Source organism: Humulus lupulus, chromosome 9 (assembly GCF_963169125.1).
Source record: "Humulus lupulus chromosome 9, drHumLupu1.1, whole genome shotgun sequence".
Lineage (NCBI taxonomy): Eukaryota > Viridiplantae > Streptophyta > Magnoliopsida > Rosales > Cannabaceae > Humulus > Humulus lupulus.
This window is the reverse complement of record NC_084801.1, coordinates 11,706,482-11,718,911: the sequence shown is the minus strand read 5'-3', so window position 1 is coordinate 11,718,911 and position 12,430 is coordinate 11,706,482. Positions and strand designations below refer to the sequence as shown.

At 29.6% G+C, this 12,430-nt stretch overlaps 1 protein-coding gene across 1 annotated transcript; it reads right to left on the bottom strand.

The window, feature by feature from the left end:
- Positions 1-949: 949 nt before the first annotated feature.
- LOC133800874 (uncharacterized) lies at positions 950-3,573 on the bottom strand. Its single transcript, XM_062238961.1, has 5 exons — positions 3,505-3,573; positions 1,866-1,940; positions 1,669-1,761; positions 1,482-1,586; positions 950-1,403 (listed from the first exon to the last, which is right to left on the bottom strand). Exons 4-5 carry the CDS (start codon positions 1,539-1,541, stop codon positions 1,053-1,055), a joined length of 411 nt encoding a protein of 136 aa, XP_062094945.1. The 5' UTR covers positions 1,542-1,586; positions 1,669-1,761; positions 1,866-1,940; positions 3,505-3,573; the 3' UTR covers positions 950-1,052.
- Between the last annotated feature and the right edge of the window lie 8,857 nt (positions 3,574-12,430).

The window sequence follows — 12,430 nt, the reverse complement described above, 5'->3', positions numbered from 1 at the left end:
ACACAACATAAAAACTAGATCACTAAACGCAAAAGACAAAGACACAAACAAACAAAAGCTAAAAGGTTTGCAAAAATGGTAGAAATAAAATTTGTAAAGCATAAACATCTAACTTACGAACTTACATGTCCTGAATAATAAAAGTTTTGGTTATCATTAACAAATTAATGGATTAGCTATATAAATAACTTAATTGGAAGCAAGTAGATACAAAAAAGAAAAATATTATAATAAAAGAATGTTCATATAAAATAATCCATTCTAATTGTGTTTGTACATATAGCTTATAAATGATTTTTCTTTCTTGATTTTCAGAAATTAAAAGTATCTAACTAGCTATATATGAATTCAATTTCGAGGATAAAGGCTTTTAATCAACTCGATCATATTCTTATTGTAACTAAGATATTCTAATATAAGAGTTATTCACTATGATTATGCATAGACTACAAAAGAAACCAATAAAAAGCACAAGGTCTACAAAGCCACACCGTAAATACAAAACTTTAATCAGTAATATTACCTTGATCTTTGTCTCAGCAATGAAAAATTTATTTCATTATCTCAAATAAAGTCATAAATCACTACAAAAAACAGGGCCTATACCGAGAACAAATGTCCTCGGTATAAGCCCAAATATCCTCGGTATAACCTCTACCGAGACAATATCGTCGGTAGAAAGTTATCGGTACATCCGCGTCGGTAAAACAAAACTTCTACCGACGACATTAAAAATGTTCTCGGTATAGGTTTTACCGAGGACATTGTCCTCGGTAGAAAGTGACAAAAGTCCTCGGTACAACCATCCCCAATTTGTCATCGTACTGGTATATACCGACATCTTAGTGGTATATACCGAGGACAATGTCCTCGGTATAGACTTTTCCCCAATTTTTTTTTTATATTTGTTATTCCCTTATTTATTTATTTTGAATTAAATAGAAAAAAATAAAATAAAATTAAAACACTTATATTAAACATATAAATAAAAACATAAGAGTATGTTCGCTGAATCAAAATAAAGAATTGTCTTAAACATGATAATGTAATAGTCAATTGTAATAAAATTCATACATAAGTCCTACTGAGTCGTCGGGTGGTGGTGGGGCACATTGAGATCCCGGGGTGATACAATGAGTCCGGACATGCTCCTCTAACTGTCGAAGACGCTCTCTCATCTCAGACAACTCTTCATCTCTAGTTTGTGAAGGACGAAAATCAAATGGAGTTCGGCCCCTTATGTTAAGGATACGTCCATATCCTTTCTGGTGGCCCCGTCGTTTTCCGAAGACAGTTTGTACCAAAGATATGTCTTCATCTTCAGGCGCACTCGAAACTGGTGTGGAACTCTTAGTATCAGTTGCCTGTGTCTGCTGTGTGTCGCGGTATGCACGCAATTCCTCCTGTGATACAATGTATAATGTAATTAAAATTTTGAAACAATTAAAAATTTGAAAAATGTTTAAAAAAACTTAACGTACCCAAGTATTTTTGGCTGTCTCTGTCACCCACCCTGTGCCTGATTTATGGTGAGTATCCATCCAGCTATCCGGGATGGACTCAAGTTGCCCAGTCTCTAAATTGCGCTGTCACGTACATATATTTTTATAAAATTAATAATTAAACGTAAATAAGAAAAATAAACTAAAAAATAATTAATTAACTAACCTTTTTATAGCGTAGGGCTGGGATTGACTGAGAACCTCCATAGCTAAGCTCTTTCAGTTTCCTTCTATTTTCCTTGTTGATCACAGAACGTTTCTGCAAAAAGTTATCGTTAGTAATATATTTAATTAAGATAGTTAATTTTAGCAAGAAATTAATACCGTAATTTCTGGGCATCGGAAAATACATAAACTACTTACTTCCAAATGTGCAAGTATTCTTTCTTTCGAGGCATTTGGTACTTTTGACCATTGAGGACAGTCCGGATCTGTGTACTGTCAAACAAGTAATCCGAGCTCTCTTGAGAAATTTGGTAATAATTTCTTATTACCAAAGAAAAAAACAAATAAAATTAAATATGTTTTTTTTAATGTCTTATGCTCTTTGAAGTTAATTATGTTGTTTTATGATATCTAACTATAATATATTTCAGTGTAAATATTATTAAAATTATTTAAATTTGACATATTAATTTGGTATTTATTAAATTACATATTTTACTTATGCTTTATTGAATTGTTTTATTAATTAAAACAAAATTTCTAAGATTTGTTTAAAATTTATTTATTTACTTTAGGATTTAATTATTACTTAAATTATTTAATTAATATTTATTTTTATTAAAATTTAGTTGCATAATGTTAATGTTAATTTTTTTTAATCTTAATTTTAAAATATATTATTTATATAAAAAAACATAAATTACTCAAAAATTGAAAAAAAATTAAAAAAAATACAGAAAAATTAAAAAAAACTAACAAATATTATTAAAAACATATTTTTTTAATTTTAATTTTAATAATGATTAAAACTAACAAATATTAAATTTAATTTTTTTAATTTTAATAATGGTTTTCTAATAATATATTTGTTAATTTTATTTAATCAGAACTAACAAATATTATTTTTTTACATATTAATTTAGTATTTATTAAATTACATATTTTACTTATGCTTTATTGAATAGTTTTATTAATTTAAACAAAATTTCTAAGATTTGTTTAAAATTTATTTATTTACTTTAGGATTTAATTATTACTTAAATTATTTAATTAATGTTTATTTTTATTAAAATTTAGTTGCATAATGTTAATGTTAATTTTTTTTAATCTTAATTTTAAAATATATTATTTTACTTATCAATTCACTATTTATTAAATTAGAAATTTTATTGAGTACTTCTACTAATATTCACAATATCTCTAAATTTTACAATTCTATAAAAAATTCGGCAGCATAACGATTATATTTTCATCTATCCCAAAATTTAAAATCCTGCAAATAAGACATAAAAAATATCCAGACCCAGATCATGCAGAGAGCATTACAAATACATTTTAAACGACTATATAATTTATAATTATTAGTCTAAATTTTATTAATTATTCAATTTTCTAACCAAAATATTAAAATTCTACTAAAAATTAACAACAACAAATTAATCATCAATATTCATAAAATTTGAATTTTTACTACTAACATAACCAAAAAAAATTAAAATTGACAACAACAACATACTAACATTACCACCAAAATTTTCAAATTAACACTCAAATATTTAATATATTTACTAATATGTTTAATACACATAAAATTCACCAAAACAACATAGAATTTGTTTAAAAAAAAATACTAATTACTCATATAACAATTTTCTAATTCCTAATATCATTTTTACTAATACTTATTTTGAAAACCTAAAAATAAATACATTCTATCTAATATAATAATTTCAAATTTTTATTAAAATTAATATTATATTATTTATATAAAAAAACATAAATTATTCAAAAATTGAAAAAAAATTAAAAAAATACAGAAAAATTAAAAAAAACTTACCAATGCCTTCAATATCTTGCTAGCAATCTCTTTAGTCCAACAAAAACCGAATACCCAACCTTCAAACAAAAACTACAAAATATCATTATACAATTTCATAAATATATATATAAAATGAATAAATAAACCATACCTTCAACAAATACACAGAAATCCCTTCACCCTTGGCAATTTTGAGGCTTAAAACCGAGCTTTTTGGGAGGAAAACGGAGGAAAATGGCGGAGGGAGGCGGACGGCTCGGAGAAAACCGAGAGAAACCAGAAAGGAAGGAGAAGGGGCTTCGCGGCTGTGGGGTATATTTATAAACCCTCTACCGAGAACATGTTCTCGGTATAGGTTCTCGGTATAGCAACTAAACCTATTCAAAACCGCGAAAATGTCCCGCGCATATGAAATGTCTATACCGAGGACATGTTGTCGGTATAGTGTTCTCGGTATATAACCTTTTTTTTGTAGTGAATGTAGTAACTAATTTACTGCATTGTTTAAAATAGTCCTAATAGGCAATAACTAACTTATTTCATTGTCCCATATTGACTCTAAGAATATATGTAACTCAACGGCATAATATCACAAAGACCTCAAAAATCATGAAAATTAGATTAAGAGAAAACCAAAAACAAGAAAAGTATTCTTGAGGTTAATTCAAACAAGATGGATTAAGTCTAATACCCTTCAAGGATTTCAGTTCTACATTATATAAAAAAGAAACCAAAAATTGCACAAATGCAGAACACCAAATGATCAAACACCATGACTACAAACGAAGATAACAAATTAACTAACAAATTAGAATATATATATAACTCCCTAGCAAGAACAACAAGAAGAACACCATTCTTTTCATACAAAATCCATTCATGTACTCATTCTCTCTCTTAGTTTATTTCTCAAGAATAAACGCAGATTCTAAACTTTTGTTATAAAAAAAAAAAATCAGAAGTGTCCCTACAGATGACATAATACTACTTGAAAAATACCAAATTTTTGTGCTCCTAAGACTACTTGGCTCTAGTATATTATTCTTTCCAGCAATTACTCTTCTATTCAATGCACTCAGAGTAGTTTCTGCATATGCAAATGAATTTCCAACAATTTTCTTTTTGCAGTAAGAGTAGTCTATGCACTTAATATCAAAATAATATCTTAACCAGTTAAATATAAGAAAACTAGTCTATGCCCAAAATGCCAACACAAAATCAAGTATAAGATATTCTCACAAAATCAAGTATGGAAATAAATTGTTCCATACAAAGCATTGTAGAGTCCCATAATTTTACTTAGCTAATTAGATAGTAGTATTAGTAGCAATATCTAGTATTTGTTTGTAGTATGTTAGATTCCGTGGATTTTGGTTCAAGTCGGGACTTAGTTGGAAACTCATAGCAATAGTTATGAAATTTATAAGTTTAACCTATAGTTTAAGAATATTAATTATAACATAAGGTTTGATTAATATTGCTGGTCCTAGGTGCATTATTTATTATAACCTAAGGTGTAGATAGAATTAATAAGATCATAAAACTTGTCGTGTGCATGTTTATTTATGGATTTAATTATAGTTTAAATAAAAGAAAGTTCTAGAATCTTCCAAGACCACTAGGAGCATGACATTTGTCACAATCTTGTTTACTTGTGGATTGGGTTGTTATTTAGATAATTAAATAGATTTTCTGTAACTTTAGGGTACTGCAACTTCCAACCTATTTTTGACCCAGTTATGTTATGAATTTTGAAAAATAGTATTTATAGAAAGTTGTAGATAATTTAATTAGCTTTCTAACGGTATAAAGATAGTCTAAATCGGAGTCCTACAGCTCCAGTTATGTTAATTTTACTACATGTGAGTTTAGAGTTACGAGATTTAGGAAGTTAGAAGTTAGGATTCTATTTTTTGTTTTTTAAAACAAGCTTTGACTCCTTAGACCTACCTCTGAACGATTTTACCGAGCCCTAAGCCTTTGATTGACGAATATTCAAATATTTTCAATTAAATTCATTATTTTTATTCAAAGCCAAAAAGAAGATTTTTATTCCTAGAACTCTATAAATAGGACCTAGCACTAACTAAGCCTTTTCATTCATTCTTCAAGCATTGATCAGAGCCTTCCAGGTGCTAGTGAGACCATAGAGTGATAAACACTTGGGTTGGGAATAATCTTTGCCATTCTTAAGCTTTATAAAACACTTAGGAAGTGATGTTTTGAGTATTTTCGGTATTGAGGTTTAGACCAAACTATAAGGTCATTCAAGGTATTCCTATTCTTTAACTCCAATTCTTTAAAACTCTTTAGTTTTCTTAGTTTCTTTTATTCAGATCCTAACTTTCGTTATTGGTTCTTGATTAGGTTCTTGAAACTTAAGTTTTTTCTTGGTAAGTTTCTTCTTGATGGTTTAGTTTCCACATTCATTCTTTATTCTTTAGAAATACTCACCATTCTATTGTTGGTTTTAGGAGTGTTCCAAATCCTGCATTTGTTCTCAATTATCTCGGTGTTGGTAAGGAAAATAGGCTAGACCTTGTATGTTTGTATGATATGTTATGTTTCTATGTTATGTTATGTTATGTATAATATGACAAGTTTATGTTTTACTATGTTATGTTATGATTTACCCTACCTCAAATATTAGACAGGGGACGTAGATGGTTTCTCACATGTCATAATGGCCATTATTAGTATAGTCTTATATGAAATATGTTATAATATATGTTTATGGTATGCTTATATTATATGTTTATGATATGTTTTTTTTCATAAGTTTTGATATAATTTTATGTATATGATTTATGTTGTTAGTTGTTTTTCCTTGCTGGGCATTATGCTTATTCCTTTATTTTTAGTGTGATGCAGGAAAATGAATATGGAAGGCAGAATGATTCTTGGTAGCTTTGCTTGTGTATTGAGGATGGATGAAATGTGTGGATTGCGTGTCAATCGAGGATGAAATTATTATTTTTAGTCTTTTAAATCATGTTTTTTCGCATTTAGTTTTGTAAACAATTTTCTTTAGTTTAAAGTCATGTTTTATGTTTTTAACAATGGGTACCCATGCCATATTTTCTATTATTATGTATTTGATACAATATTTTGAGATTTAATAAAGTTATATTATTTCTTATGTATCTTTCCCAAAATAGTAGCTATGTATAGTAGATCTAATGGTCCAAGGTCTTAGAAATAGTTGGATCATTACAAGCATAGAATAAACAGAGTAAATAAACACCCACAATAATACCCAATAGTAGACCCCAACTTCAAAAAATAACTCAAAATTGATAAAATAAAATAAGAAATTAAGAAGGAAAACTAATGACAAGAACTTAGAAAATGGAGTTTTTCAGGGAAATCATTTGAACATATAAAAGGCCCAATTAACTAAAATCTCACAAATCAAACTAGTACTACATAAATTATGTTATAAGTTTATAGAATCACCAGCTGCCACAAATCTAAGGCTAGTAAAACCCATGATGTGAGGTGGATATCGTTTAATGGAACCTGAAAAAATTCTAAACACAAAAATACCAAAATATAATGACATAAAAATAATAAATATGATATTTTCTCTGTACAAAACAACCTACTCATGAATGAGGTGTTTTGGAAAAGAAAATTGAAGAAAAAAAAATGCTTAGCTTACCTTTTAAAGTTTTATCATTTTTAGCCCTTGATCTTTCTCTTTGTGAATCTCTAGCTCAATCGTCTTTACATATTTCAGTCAAAGCTTTAAAGCAGCGTATATCTAGATAGAGAAGACGAGGAATGCCAATTTTGGGGAGAGAAGAGAAACAAAGGTTAGGATGAAGATGGAGATGGAGGTGGAGGTGGAGTTATGCGATGGAGAAGCTATCAGACCAAGTGATTTTGGTGAGAGAAAGAAAAATGGGATATGGGTGAAAAGTATAACACATTTTTTTCAATTGCCGCTTAAAATTTTTAGTCATGCCTTTCATTTTCACAAATCCAATTTTACCTTTTTAATATGACTTACTATAATACTTTTTGAAAAAGCTTATATTCACAAGTTGTGGAAAGGAGAATTAGTTGTAGTGCAATAAAACAAAACCAGTGTTTATATCACAAACTAGAGAAAAAGACTTGCAAAAACCATATGCAAAGATCTAAGACTTTGATTATTGTTCTTATACTGCCAAGCCCAATGCATAACTATCCTGGCAATGTAATCATAGGGACAAGAGCATATCTGAATTCTAGAATACCTTTAAAAACTATTTGTAATTAATCTTCATGAACAAAAAGAAAAAAATTAGAGAAATATAATGAAACAGATAAATGATTATGCATGACGAAACAAGAAACAAAACAAAAAAAACTCCATATAACAGAGCATATATCTTTTCATTTTCAAGTAATTGAACATTTGAAAGGAATGTAACATTATATTCAATAATTTAACAATGTTCGACTCCTTAAACGAAAGGAATGAACTTGTACCTTCTTTACTCGCTTATTCAACATACTTCCCCCCAAAATGTCACAACCATCAAAGCCTCCTCCAGCTTTGCCTTCTACTCATAATACCATAAGCAAACAACTATTAAGGATTGGCCACTGTGATAGCTTATTTATTAAAGATTCAAGGTTATTGATTTTCTAGCTTTTGATTGGCCACAATGTTCCATTGTTTTTAAGAAATCAAGGGCTTGACACCACAAATATAATCAACATATAGAATCTAATTGATATTATAGCTCACATAAGAATTGCAATTATTATCTTTGATACGCCTAAATGAATACAGTCCATAATCACAGTTTAACATGCCTATATATGGGTGTATAGTACTAGTGTCAAACACATGTACTCACCTTTGATTTCTCACATAAAACGGGATATGAAGCTCTTATGTCTCCTCAACTACATTTGGTGCCACTGATTCTCCAGTGCAAATAGTTGTAGTAATGGAAGACATGAAAACTACCTAGGTACACCAATAGTGTAAGTCATTAAAAATTTTCAGAGATATTTAAAGTCTAATGATGCAATTCATTAAAAATTCTTGTTGATTACTACCTAGGTACGTCATTAAAAGTGGTGAGAGAAGTTAATTTAAAAATATGAATATAAAATTATTTATTTATAAAATATCAGACATGTAAGAGTATCTAACGTCTCCCCTGGGAAGATGTGTCAGACATCTAACGTCTCCCCTAGGAAGACGTGCCAGATGGGACTTCTCCCCATGGGAGACGTTAGATGTCTGGCACGTCTTCCTAGGGGAGACGTTAAATGTCTGATCTAATATATACTTAGCCTTTCCTTCTTCTTCCTCGAGCGCACGAACCAGAGGCGGAGAAGGGTGATTTTCTAGGCGATTTCAGGGCCATTTTTTTTGACGATTTTGGCCGATTTTAGGCTATAAAATCTCATTTGAGGTAAGTTTTTATTATTTATAAGTGTTGTATACTAGTTAGATTAATTTTCATGCTTATTGTCTCTAGTTATTAAGAGATTGATATTGGGATTTTAAGGTTTATGAGTTGCGGTTTTGGGTGATTTTTGGCTCAACAAAGTGGATTTAAAGCATATTTGAGGTAGGATTTCAAGATTAAACAATGTATTCTAGTTAGAATGGTAGAAAAAATTATTTTTGTGTATTTTTTTTATATGATTTGTGGGTTTTATTAGAAATATTAGTTTAAAGTATGAAAAATAATTTTTATGCATATTGGAGATACTATATTGTTTAATTTTAAGATGATACCACATTATTTACTATTTTTAAAATTTTATTACTATTTAATCCGAAAATTATATATTTTTAATTAATTTTTAATGTTTGTTAAGTATATATATATGTAAATATTTTTTGCTAAAATGTATTTAATAATTTTGTCTAAAATAAGAAAAATAATATAATTTTAATTTTACATACAAAATAGTAATTCAAGTTTATATGTTTATAATTTTTTTTAATTTATATTATTATTTAATTAGAAAATTATATATATTTGTAATATTTATTAAAATTTAAGTAGGTTATTTATATATAATTATGTTATTTTTATTGATTTAGTAATATTTTATTAATTAATTAATTAAAAATTTTAAGTTGTGGTTTTTAACAGAGATTTTTATGAGATTTTTACATCAAATTTTCGATTTCAAGCACACATTTGAGGTTTTTAAGTTTTTAAAATTTCAATAATAAGTTATTGTTAATCTAATTATTTAGTGAACTTTGTTTAGTAATCTTTTATTTATTAATTAATTTAGTTTTGTAGGTTGTGAATTTAATAGCAAAGTGCGCGCTTTGCAAAGTGAAGTAAATTTGTTAGCATAGACTATTAATTGCAAGTGGTACATGCATTATCTTCTTTCTTGTTTTAGTATTATTAAACTTTGTTAGAGGGGTTTAAATATCTTAAATATTCATCCATAGTGAAGTAGGTTCTGAGATTAAAATTGTGTGTTTCGGTGATAACAGAAGGTTGAGAACTGTGTGTTTTAGTGAAGTAGCAACTGGAAAATTTGTTTGTGTGTTACCGAGCTATAAGAAACTTATTATGTGTTGTTTGAATTGTTTGACTTGTTGTTCACAGATGGTTAGATCACTATTATAGGGGAAATGCTGCTCGATTTTGTCTAGAATTATGTATTTTATTATTATATTTGTATTGTGTTGTGCTTATTTGATTGGATTTGATTAGATTGACAGATGGTTAGGTTACTAATATTGGGGAAATGCTGCCAAATTTTTCGTATGCTTATTTAGTTTTTTTTGTTTAATTTTTCATAGACATAGGAGAGGATATGGATAGAAAATGGATGTCACCGAATATGTTATCTATGGAATATAAAAACGGGGTCAACATTTTTCTGACCAGTCTACCAAAACATCCCGAGATTCCAAATAATATAGAAATTGTGCAACATAAAGTAAATAACTACAACTTCAATTATTTTGAAAATCTATATTTGAATTTTACTAATATATATATATATTTTATGAAAAAAGGAATTTATTGAAACTCAACAACCCAGTTACAAAACAGGCTCAATCCGAGCACCCAACCAAAAGCTACATCTGGACAAACTGTTCAACAAATGCTAAGTCATTTTTCTTAATTTTCAGTTTAGGAAGCCTAACGAATCTAGCTTTCAAATAAAACTTGAACAAATGATCTACATTCCCTACTGTCATAGAGCAAGATCTAAACACACACATATTACGGTTCCACCAAATCAGGTAAATAGAAGCAGCCAGTGCAGTAGCTGCCAATTTTTGCTTCAGGCCTTTAGGCTTCCCAACCATCCAAGAGATCCACTCCTCATACCTAATCGGCCAGATATCCATTCCCAGCCAAGCAACCACTTTTGCTCTAACTTGTTGAGAAAATTGACAATCAAAGAACAGGTGGGAATGCAATTCCTGCTGCAGTTCACAAATCGGGCACAGTAAGGAAACTATACTCAATTGACAGTGAGCTAGCTTGTCACGGGTGAGAAGGTGCCCTAGAGTAGCTTGCCACAAAATAAATCTATGCTTAGGCACAGCTATAGTACACCAGACCACATTAGTATAATGCACTCTATCCTTATTAAGCATTTGCATATAAATTTTTCTCATATTAACCTTACTATTCTTAGCTGCCTCCTCCAGATTTTTATAAGAGAAAACAGATCTCAGATTGATAAGTTTCCTCCAGTACCAGCTCACATCCAACTTGATCTTATATTCCCAAAAATTCTGCCCTTTAAGATAGATGGAATCCACCCATTTCACTCAAAGGATGTCTTGTTTAAAGGATATAGCCCAAAAAAATTTAGCTAGTGCCACTTTTTTCCATTTGGACCCTTCCTTAAACCCAATACCACTCAGGCTCTTAGGCAGGCAGACTTGCTCCCAATCAGTGAGATGCATTTTACTTCTGTTTCTACTACTGTCATTAGTCCCCCAGAGAAAGATTCTGCATAAATGATCTATCTCCTTAATAACACTCTTGGGAAGGAGGAATATACTCATCCAGAAAGATCTAATACCCAATAGAACATAATTAATAAGTTGAGCCCGCCCAGCAAAAGAGAGATGACAACTAGACCAAGTGTGAAGTTTCAGGTGCATTTTTTTTTATAATAGCAGCATAGTAGCCAGCTTTCCATTTAGTAGTTTGAAGAGGAACTCCAAGATACTTTAGAGGAAAATACCTTTCTATGAATTGGAGCCCATTCAATATCTGTTTAGTTTCTGTCTTAGCCAAACCCCAAAATACACCTGAGATTTATCCAAGTTGGCTGAAAGACCAGAAGCCAAACTAAAGGCAATAAAACACTCCATTATAATCTGAACCGAATTGTTAACTCCCTTACAAAATATCATCAGATCATCAGCAAAGCATAGGTTAACTAAGTTCAGATTCTTACACTTCAGATGAAATCTGAATTTCTTGTTTAGAGAAGCTTGAATGAGTAGCTGAGTAAAGTACTCCATGGCTAGAACAAATAACAATGGAGATATAGGGTCCCCTTGTCTAAGACCTTTTTTACCTCTAAAGCTCCCTTGAATCCTACCATTCATCAAAAATAGAGTACGAGGTACCCTTCAAACATATCATCACCCACTTAATAAATTTGTTGGGAAAACAGAAAGCGGTGAGAATATCCTCCAAAAATTGCCAATCTATCGTGTCATAAGCTTTACTAAGGTCTATCTTCATCACACATCTAGGAGAGTGTTTTTCCTCTTGTAACCTTTTATAATATCTTGAAGAATAAGAATATTATGCGCCAACAGTCTGTCCTTAACAAAAGCTCCTTGATTTTGATTAACTAGAATAGGAAGAGCCTTAATCAATCTACCACATAGCATTTTTGAAATACATTTATAGAGAGTATTACAACAAGCTATGGGTCTATACTCCACTGCCTTAGGGGGTGTCTACCTTCGAAATTAGAGAAATTG

Coding starts and splice junctions, on each gene's coding strand:
- LOC133800874 (XM_062238961.1), bottom strand. CDS start 1,541: ATGGATACTCACCATAAATCAGGCACAGGGTGGGTGACAGAGACAGCC. Junction 1,404..1,481: donor AGACAGCCAAAAATACTTGG/GTACGTTAAGTT, acceptor ATTGTATCACAG/GAGGAATTGCGTGCATACCG.